Consider the following 16,227-nt stretch of genomic DNA (forward strand, 5'->3'; position numbering starts at 1 on the left):
TCCTCCCCTCTCCTATTATATGAGGCCAAGAGTAGTTGGGGAGGAGACAAAGACAATGTGGGAAGATACTGAATTATCTGATTGCAAAAGAAGGGAGGATGACCCACTATTTCAGGCAGGACCTAACGGGCTTCACTTATTCCCTACTTTCTGGAAAACTACTCTACTGTTAACTTTTTAAATGTGTGCTTCTTCCTCAATCCCTACATTTCTGGAATAGTTCCCCAAATGTGTATTTTCTCCCCTTATTGGAATGTAAGCTCCTTAAGGACAGGGATTGTCTTTGCTTTTGTATTTGTATCCATAGTGCTTAGCACTTACATGCTTTTTCATTCATTCACTATGTTTTTAAGGAGGCAAGAACACTGTTTCTGGAGGCAGACTTGTGTTCAGATTCTCTGCTACCTGTGGACCTTGGGCAAGTCTCTTAACTTCCCTGGGCCTCAATTTCCCCAAATGTAAAATGAGATTGAACTATTTGGCTTCTGAGGTCCCTCCTCCAAGATTAGTGATTCAGTCTTTCTAATGAGTAAAGTGGTGATCTTAATGGTACAGTTTGAATTGCTTTGAAAGATATCTTTCCTTCTTGATGATCACTCAAAAGAGGCAATGAGAGATGGTTTAATGCAAAAGAGAGCAGTAGGTTTGGAGATAGAAACTTCGGGTCCAGATTGATGCTCTGCCTTTATATTACTTGTATGACCGTGACTAAGTCACTCTTGAGGCCTTTGTTTCTTGATTTAAATGATGGTGCTAGACTAGATATTTTCTAGACCCCTTCCACTTGGAATTTTATAACTTGTTATAAATTTTTAATAAATTGTTATAACTTTTATAACTTGTTAAACTGTGCTTCTAATGTTAAACTCCCAGTGCTGCCAGTGAATTTTTTCCTATGTAAAATTAAGATATTTTTATGACTCTGTTATCTATTTATTATTGAGAATATTAGGCATAGGGTATCAGAAATGTTTATATTTAACATAACCATAGTATCTCCTCTAATTTTTAAAAATTATTTTACGGTTAAATGAAAAGCCATTAAAAAGATAAATTCCCAGGACTATCAAATTTTTCTGATTTGCATTTATAATAACATGGCTATGTACTACTCAAATTTGACACCATTTTCCTGAACACTCACATCCTTTGTATGATACTGTTTTTTACAGCATTAAAAAAGCATTGCTGCTTTTCCATGATGTTTGGTGGATATGAGAATATAGAAGCATATGAAGACGACCTTTACCGAGATGAATCATCCAGTGAATTGAGTGTTGATAGTGAAGTGGAATTTCAGCTCTATGGTCAAGTACATTATGCACAGGACCTTGGTGATGTCACTAGGGAGGAAGACAATGAAGAAAAGAGCTCTGAGGATCCTGAGTCATTAAATATTAAAAAGACAAACCAGAAGAACTTAATTGTTCTTTCAGATACTGATGTCATCCAGATATCAGATGGTTCAGAGGTCATCTCTTTGTCTGATGAAGATAGTGTCTACAGATGTAAGAGAAAGAACAGAGGAAACCAGATACCGGAAAATCAGTGTGATCAGCATTCTGATGAATTGTCAAGAAAGAAATGTAAGAGAGGTATTAAGAAGTCTAAACATGGAGAGAGATCTAATGTGATTCAGGAAGTTATGGTTATAGAGGATAGTTCAAATGAAGAGAAGGAGATTACTATCTCTGAAAGTGGAGAAAGTGATGTGGAGAGCTGGATGTTACTGGAATGTGAAGTAGATGACAAAGATGATAATATTCTTCTCAACCTTGTGGGCTGTGAAACCTCAGTCGATGAAGGTTAGTACCATTTTATCCATTTTAGCCATCATCTCTCATCACTGAGAAGCACCATTGCCTCTAAATTTAGAGATTCATTTATTATCATTGAGGCCAATGTATTGGGTCTTGTGACTCTCACAAAAGGTAGAATCTTTTACATTTTCATTGTTAAATTTTATCCCTTACCTTTTTATCTTTCATTGTTATTTAACATGAAGATGTCTCTTACTTCCTCTGATGTCTTGCAGAATTTCAGAGTTTCAGAACAGTGAGACCTTTACAACTTCTTAGTTCTCCCTTCACATTGTTTAGGCACAGATTCACAGATTCATGTTCTATCCAGCATGAACCCTATACTTGATCACCTTCTCTTTTAGAAGAATTAGGACATTGTTACAAGACCAAAGCTTGTATAAAAAGTATAGAGTTTGGTAGGGCAGGCAGTAGCCATGGAATTAGTTATTGAATTGGGTGTAATACTTAACTTATGGTCAGACAATAGAGGGAAGAACTGTGAAGAGCTTTAGGACGGGGTAGATACTATTGTAATGAATTTGAGTTTCTTGAGTCTTAAGAACCCAGTATTTACATTGTTAGAACCACTATTTAGCATTGAAAACTTTCCTGACATTCTGGAATTCCAATTCCAAAGAATTGGAACATTAAATAAAATGTTGTTAAAGTATATATAGTAAGACTGATGAATAGAAAAAAACCTGGAACACTGAGGGGTATATTTGTATTTCACATTAAAAAAACTTTTTTTGAGTCCCTACTATGTGTAAGGGAGTATGGGGTACAGAAATATAAGAAATATTCCCAGACCTCAAGGAGATTATAGTTGGGAAACAAGTATATATGATATTAAATAATTAGTAATGTCATATAGTATATGATAAGTAGTAAATAAGTGATATAACAGTGTATATACTATGGAAATTCAAATGAGTTTAGCTCACTGTGGGCTAATGTCAGAAGTAATTTGAGCTGAACTTTGAAAAACAAGAAAGAATAAAATGAGCCGGGAGCTAGGGGAAGGTATTCCAGATTAGCAGGTCCATATATGTCATGTTCCAGAATCAATTATAAATGACAAGTAATTTTTAAAAATTGGTACAGCATGGGTATATACCAGCAAATAAATAACATTTTATGGCAGACTTTAGCAGAAGTATACATTGACACCTGCAATATGTGTTTTGATTCATAGATTTAAATTGAGCCCAAAGAAAGGAAAAATTTGTGTCTGAATTAATTTAGATAGACATATTTAAAGCCTACCTTGATCATTACAAAGTTCAAGTTAGTTTGGTATTTCTAAGTATGACACTGACATTGGTGTTGAATGTTTGAAGTTTAATTCATATTTGTATTTTAACTATTATGAACTATTAACATATTTTTCTTGTATTCCTTAGCTACTGAAGTAACTGTAAATATTTCAGAATTTTCCAACTTACCTGATTTGTTTTTTATTAGACTAATAGCAACCACATTTCTATATAAAAAAAAGGTCTAAGACAACTCATGTAATGACTGACATTTATAGAGTACTTTATAGTTTTAAAAGTGCTTTATCAATGTTCTTTTTTGGTTCCCATAGTAGTTTGTGAGGGAAAAAGTGTAGTTATTATTTTTATCTTACAGATGTAAAGAATTGCAACATGGAGGTGGTGAGTTGCCCAAGGTCACATAGTAAATGGCAGAGCTTGGGCTTTAGTCCAGGGACAATGTGTAGACTAATATGAATAGAGGGGAGGAAGGGGAAGTATTCACCATTGGAGAAGATTGGAGACTTAGTTGGGGTCAGATTATAGAGGGTATTGAATGACAAACTAAGGGGGGGGGACTTGTATAGGTGCTGAGGAACCATGAATTTTTTTGAGCAAGGGAATGATCAGGCATTTTAGTACTGGAGCAGGGAAACTAATTAAGACTTTTTATCATTTGGATATGAGGAAATAAAAGATGGGGTTTAGGTGGAGGTGTGAATGGAAAGCTAGAGACTGATGGAAAAGGTAGTAGAAAGAGTAGTTAACTTGCTATTATAATTTAGAGTGAGGAACTATGATGTCACAGGATTAAATAGGATAGTTTTAAATAGGAACTGTGATGACGCAGGATGGTTTTCTTTTTACTTTTTTAAATTAAATTTTGTTTATTTTTAGTTCATATCATTCATTTCCACAAGATTTTGAGTTACAAATTTTCTCCTCTCCTGATCCCACTGTATACCCCCTCCCCCAATCTGCTCTCTCTTATATCCTCTCCCATCCCCCCTCCGAATTTCCAGTAGGGCAACATGGATCTCTATACCCCAGTGCCTGTATATCTTATTTCCCAGTTGCATGTAAAAAAATAATAATAATTTTTTAAAAAACATTTGATTTTAAAACTTTGAATTTCAGATTCTTACCCTTCCTCCCTCATCACCTACCCTTTCTGGGAAGATAAGTAATTCAATATAGGTTGTACATGTGTAGCTATGCAAAACATTTCCATAGTGGATATATTGTGAAAGACTGTCTATATTTCCCTCCATCTTATCCCACCCCCCCCACTTGTTCTATTCTCCACTTTGACCCTATCCCTTTTCAAAAGTGTTTGCTTCTAACTTCCCTCCCCCTCAACCTGCCTCCCCTCAATCATCCCCCCTCTCATCCCCTTCCCCGCTATTCTCTTGTGGGGCGAGATGTCCTATTTAGTGTGTATGTCATTCCCTCCCTAAGCAAAATTCAATGAGAGTAAGGTTGACTCATTCCCTTTTGCCTTCTTGTTCTTCCCCTCCATTGTAACAGTTTTCCCTTGCCTCTTCTATATGACACAATTTACCCCATTCTGTCTCACCCCTTTTCCTCTCCTCATATTCCTCTCTCACCTCTCAATTTCACCTTTTTAGTATCGTCCCTTCCTATTCAATTAGTCCTGTGCTCTCTGTTTATGTATACCTGTACACATATATATACCCACTCACATATGTATTCATATGCACATATATCCTCCTATATGGACATATATATGTATATTTATATTCCCTTCAACTATTCTCACACTGAGAAAAGTTTCATAAGTTAAAATAATTGTTTTTCAATGTAGGAATGTAACTAGTTCAACTTTGGTAAGTTCCTTATGATTTCTTTTCCCTGATTACCTTCTCATGCTTCTCTTGCTTTTTGTATCTGAATGTCAGATTTTCTGTTCAACTCTGGTTTTATTATCAAGCATATGCTTGAAAGTCCTCTATTTCATTGAATGACCATATTTTCCCCTGAAACATGATACTCAATTTTTCTGGGTAGGTGATTTTTGGTTTTAATCCCTTTGACCTCTGGAATATCATATTCCAAGCCCTTTGATCCGTTAGTGTGGAAACTGCCAGATCCTGTGTTATCCTGATTGTGTTTCCACGATATTCAAATTGTTTCTTCTTGGTTGCTTGTAATATTTTCTCCTTGATCTGGGAACTCCGGAACCTGGCTAATAATATTCCTAGGAGTTCTTTTTGGGATCTTTTTCAAGAGGTGATATGTGGATTCTTTCAACCTCCCTTTTGCCCTCTGGTTCTAAAACATCAGGGCAGTTTTCCTTGAGAATTTCTTGAAAGATGATTTCTAGGTTCTTTTTTTTGATCATGGCTTTCAGGTAGTCCAATAATTTTTAAATTATTGCTCCTGGATCTGTTTTCAAGGTCAGTGGTTTTTCCAATGAGATATTACACATTGCCTTCTATTTTTTCATTTGTTTGGATCTGTTTAATAGTATCTTGATTTTTCATAAAGTCACTAGCTTCCATTTGCTCCAATCTAATTCTGAAGGAATGATTCTCTTCAGTGAGCTTTTGAGATTCTTTTTCCATCTGGCAAATTTGGCTTTTTAAGGCATTCTTCTCCTCATTGCCTTTTTGAGCCTCTTTTGCCATTTGAGTTGGTCTATTTTTTAAGGTGTTATTTTCTTCAGTCAGGTTGTTGACTCTCTTTTCATGATTTTCTTGCATCATTCTCATTTCTCTTCCCAATTTTCCTTCCACTTCTCTTATTTGGTTTTCAAAATCCTTCTTAATCTCCTCTGTGGCCTGTAACCAATTCATATTTTTCTTGGAAGCTTTTGGTACGGGAGTTCTGACTTTGTTGTCTTCCTCCTGTTCCATACTTTGATCCTTTTTGTCCCCAAATAGGAATTTAAAGTGGGCTTCCTGTGCTTGTTTTGCTTCCTTTGCTTGCTTACTTTGCCACTCAGTTATTTGACTTTTGAGCTTTTTGCCACAGTAGAACTCTGTTTCCAGAGAGGAGAGCTTTGTCTCAAATTCCTGGGGTTTTCTCAGCTGCCAGAGGTATTAGTTGGGTGCCTTCTCTGAAGCCTCCATTAGCTCTGACACATGGTCACAAACCCCAGGACCTTCATCCTAGACAGCAGTCCAGTTCCAAGTAGGTTAAAGCAAGAGTGATTACCCCTCAGACTGGTTGCTTGGTCCCCCTACAGTCTGCAGGCCAGGAGCTCTGAAGCAGCCATGCTGTGGTGGCCACTGCTGCTCAGCCAGTTCTCGCTCCAGGGGCAGAGGCTGGATAGCATTCCTGGACCTCCTGTTCCCAAAGTCTGTACTAAACTTTCACTTTGTTTTTGGCATTCATGGGTTGATAATTTTGGAAACTGCCACAGCTGCTCATGATCCACTGTCCCGATGTCCGCTAAAGCCCTAGCTCATCGGGCTGCCCTGAGGCTAAAACCATGGACTCACGCGGGGCTGAGCTCTGCTCCCAGTGTGCTGCAATGGACCCTTTTCTGTCTGCCCGCCTGGCTGCCTTCAGTGGGAGATTTGTTTCTCTCTGTCACTTTGTGGGTTCTGTAGCCCTAAAGTTTGTTTAGAGTCATTTTTTATAGGTATTTGGAGTGGTCATGGGGGGAGCACATGAAGCTTTCTTGCTTCTACACTGCCATCTTGGCTCTACCCCCTCAGGATAGTTAAACTCACTAGAGATGATAGTAGGATATGGGTTCGGGAGGGAAAATAGGTGCTGAAGTCATTGAGGACAAGGAAACTTATAGGTAGGGTGATAGGTGATAGTGACAATGAAGTTGACAGATTGTAAATGGATAGTGTGGAATTGAGATGAGAAAAGGTGCAGAGGAAAAGTGGAATAATTGTTAATTGTGATCAGTAGCACTGTGAAATCCAGGCTGATCCCTTCTCATTCAAATAAAGAATTTCAGTCTTCTTTTCCATTGCAGGTGTGAGATACGGTATGGCATAATGATCATACTGTCAGACACTATCATTGTGTTGATTAGTTTCCTCCTTTTATTTTAAATCTTGCTATAAAGGATGGCTGGCTGGATATCAAAAGGGACATAACTGGAGCAGATGGGATGTGGAAAATAAGGGATAAACATCAATAAAAATAAGAATTCTCCATCTAAAGAAGTTGCTGTGGCTCCTTCTAGGATAAAATACAAAGCTTTGTATAGAAGGTGCTGCTTGAACTCCATCTTAAAGGAAGGAGAAGTATTCCATGAGGTGGTAGCATAAACCTGAATGCTCCATTTGCAATCTGGAGCCAGAACTACAATCATATTTTTCCAGTACCAGAACACACAACAAGTTTTTTACGAGATTGCTTGTAGAACATCTTTATACAAGATTTTCTACAGTACTTAGGCATTAGCATTGGTCAGTGCAAAGATATAGAAATGGGAGAGGAGTGACATGTGAGGAATAACAGAAAGGGCCCTTTGGCTGTTGAACTGTGAGAAGAGGGAAATCTAATGAGGCCAGAAGACAAATTGAGGTGAGGTTTTGAAGGACTTTGAAAGCTAAATGGAGTTTATATTCAATCTAGAGGCAATAGAGAATCACTGGAGTTTATTGAGTAGGCTAAGGATGTGGTTAGATACACACCTAAGGAAAATCACATTGGGAGCATTATAGAAGCTGGACTGGAGTGGGTAGAGACTTGAGTGAAGGAGACCAATTAGGAGGCCTTTGTAATAATTAGTCTTAGACAAAAGGTGATCAAGGCTTGAACTAATGTGGTGAATGTTAATAGAGAGAAAGGGTTGAATGAGAGAGATGTTAAGGTAGAACCAGCACTATTTGTCAGCTCATTGGATTGATGAGGGAGAGAGTGAGGAATTAAGGATGCTGTCAAAGTTAAAAACCTCAGAGGCTAGAAGAATGGTGGTGCATTTGAAAGAAATGGAGGTGTTAGGAGCCAGCTAGGTGGCTTGATACTGGACTGGGATCTGAAGTTAAAACCTTGGAGTATACTTACAATTAAGTCACATGTAATGTTTTAAAAGGTGCTTGGTCTAGAGTCTTAAGTCATGTTTTTAGCCTGTGGTCATTAATTCTTTTCTCATAATTATTATTTTTTTTTGTAGTTGTATTTGTTGATATTTTTCTAATATGACTTTATTTAATATTTTGTTTCTTGTTTTTATTATTTCATTGGTATATGACGAAACTCTTGCTACTAGTGTAAATAAGCATCTGCTCTGTACTTTATAGTCTCTAACAGTAGCTGGGATATTGAAAAGTTTAGTAACTTTTCCAGGGTCATACAGTAAGTATATGTGAGATGCAGAAATTGGTAACAAATCTTCTAACTCTCTATCCATTGTGCCTCTGTATAGTTATTTGGGTTACAAAATGATGCTTGTGTTGATTTCTGTGTACTTGTGTGAATATCTGTTTCTTGATCATTCGTGAAGAATGTTAGATTATAGTAAGACCTAAGTAATATCTAACATATATCACTAATTGCATATTGCATACTTATATTACCATTAGGGCTCTGTAGGTTAATTGGATAGATCCAGAGAGAGTAGTGATTGAACAGACAACCCAAGTTTAATGCTGCCATATATTACCACATTCCAAGGCACCTGAGATAAGTTTGATTCTATGGCATACCAATCAAGAGGTATCCCTGATCACTAGTAAGCTCTAAGGTCGCTTCCTGTTCTAAATCTTTTTGTCTATGGTGATTCAGTTTTCCCGAAATATTGCTACCTAAGAGCTTGTTCTTTTATTTTTTAATTTTTAAATTTTATTTTTTTCCAATTACATGTAAAATAATTATAAACCTTAAGTTTTTAGGATTTTTGAGTTCCAGATTCTCGCCTACGCCCCTCATTGAATAGGCAGGCAATTTGATATAGATTACACATGTGTGGTCATGCAAAACATATTTTCATATTGGCCATGTTGCAAAAGAAAATGAAAAGAAGAACAAGAAAAATAAAGTAAAAAAGTATTCTTCGATCTTCACTCAGACTTCCTCAGTTTTTCTTTGGAGGTAGAAAGCATTTTTCATTATAAGCCTTTCATAATTGTCTTGAATTACTGTATTGCTGAGAATAGCTAAGTCATTCACAGTTGATCATTGTACAGTATTGCTGTTACTGTGTACTATTTCTTAGTACTAAAATGTTTTTATGATTACTAATTTGTAATGTAGTTTGAGATTTGGTACTGCTAGGCTACCTTCTTTAACTTTTTTTTTCATTAATTCCCTTGATACTTTTTAACCTTTTTCTTCCATATGAAATTTGTTATTTTTCCTAGCTCTATAGAATAATTTTTTGGTGATTTGATTGGTATGGCACTGTATACCTGAAATAATTTAGATAGAATTGTCATTTATTTATATTGTATATTTTGCTATATTTTTATATTACTTATGTTATTATATATTTTTGTTATATTGACTCAGCCTGCACTTGAGCAATTATTATTTTTCCAGTTGTTTAGATCTGACTTTATTTTCATGAAAAGTATTTTGAAGTTGTGTTCATAATAGTCCTGGCAGGTAGACTCCCAAGTATTTTGTATTGTCTACAGTAATTTTAAATAGAATTTATCTTTCTGTCTCTTGCTGATGGACTTTGTTGATGATATGTAGAAATACTGATGATTTCTCTGGGTTTATTTTATGTCTTGCAACTTTGCTGAAGTTGTTAATTATTTCAACTAGTTTTTTAGTTGATTCTCTAGGATTCTCTAAGTATACCATCATATCTGCAAAGAGTGACAGTTTTGTTTCCTCATTCCATATTCTAACTTCTTCAATTTCTTTTTCTTCTCCTATTGCTATAGCTATCCTTTCTAGTAAAATATTGAATAAAGTGGTGATAATGGACATCTTTGCTTTACCCCTGATTTTATTGGGAAGGCTTCTAGCTTACCCCCCATTACATATAATACTTGCTGATAGTTTTAAATAGATGCTACCTATCATTTTAAGGAAAGTTCCAGTTATTCTGATGCTCTCCAGTGTTTTTAATAGGAAATGGTGTTATATTTTGTCAAAAGCTGTTTCTGCATCTGAGATAGCCATATGATTTTTGTTACTTTTGTTATTGTCAATTATACTGATAGTTTTCCTAAACTTGAACCAGCCCTGCATTCCTGGTATAAATCCTGCCTGGTCATAGTGTATGCTGTTTGTGATATTTTGCTGTGATCTCCTTGCTGGCATTTTGTTTAACTTTTGTTAACTTCATTCTTTTTTATTTTTTTGGTTAGATTATCTAGTTTTGAGAAGGTAAAGTTGAAGTTCCCCAGTATAGTTTTACTAGTAATATAGTTTTACTATTTCCTTCTATAACTCTTTTAGCTTTTCCTTTAAGAGTTTTAATGCTATACCTTTTTGGTGCACATATGTTTAATACTGATATTACTTAATTATCTAGGGTACCTTTTAGTAAAATGTAGTTTTCCTGCTTATCCTTTTTGATTAGATCTTGTTTTTTCTTTTGCTTTGTCTGAGAACATGATTGATACCCCTGCTTTTTAAAAAAATTATTTCAGCTGAAGTGTAATAGATTCTGCTCTAGCCTTTTGTTTTTACTCTGTCTGTTGTAGGTTTCTCTGTTTCTAGTGTGTTTCATATAAACAACATATTGTTGGATTCTTTATTTTAATCCAGTTTGCTCTCCACTTCTGTTTTGTGGGTGAGTTCCTCCCATTCATATCTATATTTATGGTTATAAACTGTGTATTTCCCTCTAGTCTAGTTTCCCCCTTTTATCCTTTTTCTCTCTTTTTAGCCTGTCTTTTTCTAGAAATCTGTTTTGCTTCTGGCCACTGCCTTCCCCAACCAATCTACTCTTCTATCATACTCCTTCCCTCTACTGTTCTCTTATCTCTCTCACCTCCTACTTCCCTGTGGGACAAGATAGATTTCTATATCCATCTGAGGGTCTGTGTTATCCCTCTTTGAGCCAATTCTGATGAGAGTAAGGTTGAAATATAAGTGCTACCCCCCTTTCTTCCCCTTCATTGTAAAAGTTCTTGCTTTCTCATCTCTTTTATGTGAGATAACTTACCATACTCTTATTTCTCCCTTCTCCCAGTGCATCTGTCTTTCTACCATTCCTTAATTTAATTTTTTTTAATCATCCCTTCATAGTCAACTCACATCTATGCCTTCATCTATGTATACTTCTTCTGACTGTCCTAATAATGATAAAATTCCTAGGAGTTTGCATCGTTTTCTATTGTAAGCAGTTTAACCTTATTTAATCCATTATGATTTCTCTTTCAAGTTATACTTAAGTCTTATATTTGAAAATCAAATTTTTTATTCAGCTCTGGTCCTTTTCTTCAGAAATGCTTCAAAAAGTCCTCCATTTCATCAAATATCCATTTTTTCCTCAAAAGGATTATATTGAGTTTTGCTGAGTAGCCTATTTTTTATTGTAACTAGCTCCTTTGCCCTCTGGAATATCATATTCTAAAGCTTCAAATCCTTTAATATAAAAGGTGCTAAATTTTGTGTTATCTTGACTGTGACTCCATGATATTTGTTTCTTTCTGGCTACTTGTAATATTTTTTCCTTGACCTGAGAGCTCTGTGGTTGGGCTATATAGTATTTCTGGGAGTTTTCATTTCGGGATCTCTTTTAGGAGGTAATTGGTGGATTATTTAAATGTCTATTTTACCCTCTGCTTGTAGGATATTAGGGCAATTTTCTTTGAAAATTTCTTGAAATTTGATGTCAAGGCTCCTTTTTTTGATCCTGACTTTGAGGTAGTCCACTAATGCTTAAGTTCTCTCTCCTTGATCTGTTTTCCAGGTCAGTTTTTCTCCCAATGAGGTAGTTCATATTTTCTTCTATTTTTTTTTTTCTGTTCTTTTGACTTTGTTTTATTGTTTCATAATGTCTCATGGGCTTCTACTTGTCCAAATCCAATTTTTAAGGAATTTTTTTATTCAGTGATGTTTTGCACATCTTCCATTTGGGCCAATTTTGCTTTTTAAGGAGTTCTTCTCTTCAGTGGATTGTTGTGTCTCTTTTACTTTTGGCCAGTTTTGTTCTTTTAGATATTTTTTCCTTCATTATTTGTGTGTGTGTGTGTGTGTGTGTGTGTTTCCTTTACCAAGCTGTTGAATCTCTTTTCATGATTTTCTTGCATCACTCTCATTTCTTTTCCCAATTTTTCTTTACTTCTTTTCTTTTATTTTAAAATTCCTTTTTGAGCTCCTCTAGGAATTCTTTGGGAACTTGTGACCAGTTTATAGCTTTCTTTGAATTTTTGCGTGGCGCTATCTTGATGTAGTTGTCTTCTTCTGAATTTGTGTCTTGATTTTCCTTGTCACTGTAGTATCTTTTTGTGATCAGGTTTCTCTTGTTTTGTTTTCTCATTTTTGAGCCTATTTCTTGACTTAGAACTTTATGTTAAAGTTATGATTTTCTTCTAGGCTGGAGGGGGCACTGTCCTAAGCTTCAAGCATTTCTTGTTGCTGTTTTCAGAGCTAGCTCTTAAAGGAGTCTGTAGATTTTTGGTTCTTAATTATAGTTTACTCTTGATGGTTCATTGCGGAGCAGGAATAGTATGAATAAGTGAAATCCATAGATAACTGTAGAGCTTTAGCCAGTTAAGGTCACGTGTTGAGTATTTTCCCAAATTTAAGAAGTAGAGGAACTTGTTTTCCAAAACATGTGTGTATTTGACTTTTCTAGGAAACATTTTGTAATCATTTAACTATAGGTTTGATAATTGTGAATGCATGACACTTAAAACATGGAGCCACACTATAAAAACTTTATTTTTCCTTTTTTGTTACTTAATATTGATATGGAGAACATAATCTTTAAGATTGATGTGAAGCACTAGCTTAAGATATCCTTCTCAGAGGATAATTAAATATTTTAGCTTAAAAATATAGACCCTTAAATCACTTTTCTATTTGGTTACTTCAAAGTCATGGGCCAAAATTTAGGGTAGGAGTTAACGGAGACATAGCTAACATCAACAAAGAACTGAGTGCAGCACATATTTTTCTGGTAGATTTTTTGAACTCCATTCTTTTCAAATACTTAGTGCCTATTTTATAATTCTGTTTTCACCTTTGCTTCATTTAAAGAAAAACTAGCTAGTTTATGCGATTTTATAAATTATTTCTGTTCCATTTTGGACCACTTACTACAAGTCCGTCAAAGATTGTAAATGGCAGCATAAAGTATTTTTTGCATGAGACTGTTCACTATGGATCAGTTCTTAAGACAGAACTTTTTGTTCTTTCACTAAGGCCTTTTTATATAGCCTGGGAAATGTCTCCTTGTAGTAAAATGTAAAAGCATAAATACACTTAATTTTGGATTTAAGAGTTTCTTAAACCTTTGAAATGAGTTTTCTCTCTGGTCATGTTAGCCAGATACCCCAGTAGAGACCCATATCACCCTTATGTAGATAAGATAATTTGAGTTCTTAAAGCATCACATTGCTCAAACTGTATCCAGTAGCATTAAACTGTTGTAATTGTAGATAACGGCCCAAGGAAGCCTTTTTGTTTTGCTCTCTATAATTTACATGTTTTCAGATGATATAAACAGCCAGTGAAGATTGGTTGAGAGTGGTACTAAGACTGTAAAGTTGGCTTACTGTTGATTTAGAATTAATCATTGAACAAGCCCAGTTGATTTTCTCATCAAAATGCTTAAAATTGTCTATGTATATATAGTCTTTGTTTTTCTTTTGTTTTCTGTTAGTAGTATTTCTTTTAACAGTTACAGAATCTTTTCTGTATTGATACTGTATGGATAATTGATTAGAATCAGGAAGTTTGAACAGAAAGAAAGCAAAAGTGTTAATAACCAGTCCTCTCAAGGTGAAACAAATATCTCTGCACATAGTTCTAATCTAAAATTCCCAATAGAGATGAAATGTAAATGTAGTAATAACTGTCTTCATTTAGGATTATTTTTAGTGATCCTGATGTGCAGTATCACAAATATGCAGGTTTTGTTACTAAATTTAAAAAGGATAGTGCCATGGTTGCTTCTAGAAAAATTACAAAAGTGTTTATAAATAAAGCCATTAATTTAAAAATAAAAGCTCTTCAGTTTTTTAAGCAAAAATATGATAAACTGAATCAATTACTGAAATATTGACCTGAGTAAAGGGAAAATGAAAATTGTTTTGGAGCCTTTTTAAAAGTGAGCTATTATATCTAATATTGTTATTAGTTATGAGAAATTATAGAAAGCAGGCACAGCCTTATTAAAAAGTTGTAATTCAGGTTTGGAATAGAACTGATCATAAAATATGATTAAAATCAATGGTAGTGTTATTAGTAAACATTAAAAAAAGTTACAAAATGTTTGTAGTAGTTCTGCCACAATTTTGCTTTGAGTAAAGGGTTCTGGACGGATATAAAACCAACAGGTGAAGAATAGAGTACTCTTTGCTATATAACACATAGCATCATTTTTACTTTTATGTTGTTGTTGACAGAGTAACCTAAACCTAGAGGACTCAGTGCTTAGTGACTGAATGCTGTGTGAAGTAGCTCTGTCTGATGTGCTAAGCTTTTGGGAGCCCGTGCTGTAGAATTCCCCAGGCTGCTTTTAAACTACAAAACTCTAGTGTAATAGCATGTCATCTTATGATTGACCATTGTGAGGCCATCTTTTTATTTAATTTCTAATTAACATAATGACTTGTGTTGTTACTATTCACTGTTTATGGTCAAGTTGTCTTAGGCAAAGAAGAAATAAAAATGTTCAATCTTAACTTTGCTAGTGAATGGAATGAAGTTTAAAAGCCTTTTATGGTCATTGTGCAGCAGACTGAAAACCTCATTAGAAACTTGGGAAATGTCAGAGCAGTCTCTGTTAGGATTTTAACAGCAGCTTGGAACGTTGTTATTATATGAGACATTTCAGCTAATTTTTTGTGTTTTCACTGTTGATCGGCATTTTACTTAAATATTTATCCTCCAAAAGTAAATTTATAACTTGTTTTCTGGTTTAATTTAAAATGTAGTATCCATTTTTTTCTAATGATACTAATGGTTCTTATGCATGAAATACATTCCAAGAATTGGATTTGACTAATTTCCAGTATTTCTTTTATTTATCAGATAGATATATATACACTGTTCATATTTCTAAGGGTCTAACATTTTTATGATTCTGTATACCAAATTCAGTGGCAACTGGTCATTAAAAGTCATTAAATAATAAATCTTGAAATTTCTTTTACAAACTAGCATTTTTTTTTTTACAAAACGTGGTGATTATTTTAAAAAGTTCTTTACTTGCCTGATCCAGAGATTTAATGTATTTGTCTAAATAGTTCTACCTGCCTCTCCTAAAAAAAATCTGACTTTGTATAAAATCTAAGTGTGGCCTATAATCAGTGTTATTTGCTACAGTTTGAAACAGTGCCTGTCACATATTCTTTGGTAAATTGATTACTTTTTCATTTTATACACATATTTTCCTTTCAAGGAGTTCTCAATTTAAAGGTACAGGTTTTACTTTGAAACAGCCTATACAATGAGAATGTTACATTTTGTGATGAAAAGAACCTGAGATTAAATGACTATATTATAACATTATACTTACTGTATTGTAGCATGAATCCTAGTAATACAGAGTATAGGGAAAGAGAATTTAGATATAATTTTCTAATTGGTTACCTGTAAATGTGTGTCTTAGAAGACAAATATTTAAAAATTTTAGGCAATAAATGTCATAGTTAAGTTGAAGAGTAATTTTGATCTAAAATGTATTATCATGTAAAATTATTTTTAAAAGATATTAATTCTACCCATATTTTTCCTCTTCCTGCCTTTGTGCTAGTACCCCTCTCAAAAACAGTAAAAATTATTCTAGAAATAGAAGCAAATCTTGTGGCTAAATTTATGCTGTATTTGGGTTTAATTTTTTAAAAGCAATTCTTAGTGTTAGCATTAGTTTGTCTTAATCAAATGAGATAATATTTGTAAAAGCACTTGGCACTGTTTGGCACATAGTAGGAGCCATAGAAATGCTTATCTCCTCCACCCACCCACCCCTTTTAATCATCAAAACTTATTGACTGACTCCAAATTTATTACTTTTTCTACTATACTGGAGTTGTCTGGTAAAGGTCTAAAAGGTAAAAAATAGGTAAGAAACCTTAGCAACTCTGAATTTCAGGATAGTTTATTTT

At 34.5% G+C, this 16,227-nt stretch overlaps 1 protein-coding gene across 2 annotated transcripts in view; it reads left to right on the top strand.

Moving 5' to 3' along the window:
• ZCCHC7 (zinc finger CCHC-type containing 7) overlaps positions 1–16,227 on the top strand; it is a 272,242-nt gene that overhangs the window by 12,415 nt on the left and 243,600 nt on the right. For both annotated transcript variants that reach the window (XM_069085255.1, XM_069085256.1), the window contains exon 2: positions 1,173–1,805. In XM_069085255.1, coding sequence (XP_068941356.1) covers positions 1,173–1,805 — 633 coding nt within the window. The remainder of the gene's footprint in view (positions 1–1,172; positions 1,806–16,227) is intronic.

This window comes from Petaurus breviceps, unplaced genomic scaffold (genome assembly GCF_028583685.1).
Source record: "Petaurus breviceps papuanus isolate PSGF00001 unplaced genomic scaffold, PetGlider_PUasm1.0 175, whole genome shotgun sequence".
Taxonomy (NCBI): Eukaryota; Metazoa; Chordata; class Mammalia; order Diprotodontia; family Petauridae; genus Petaurus; species Petaurus breviceps.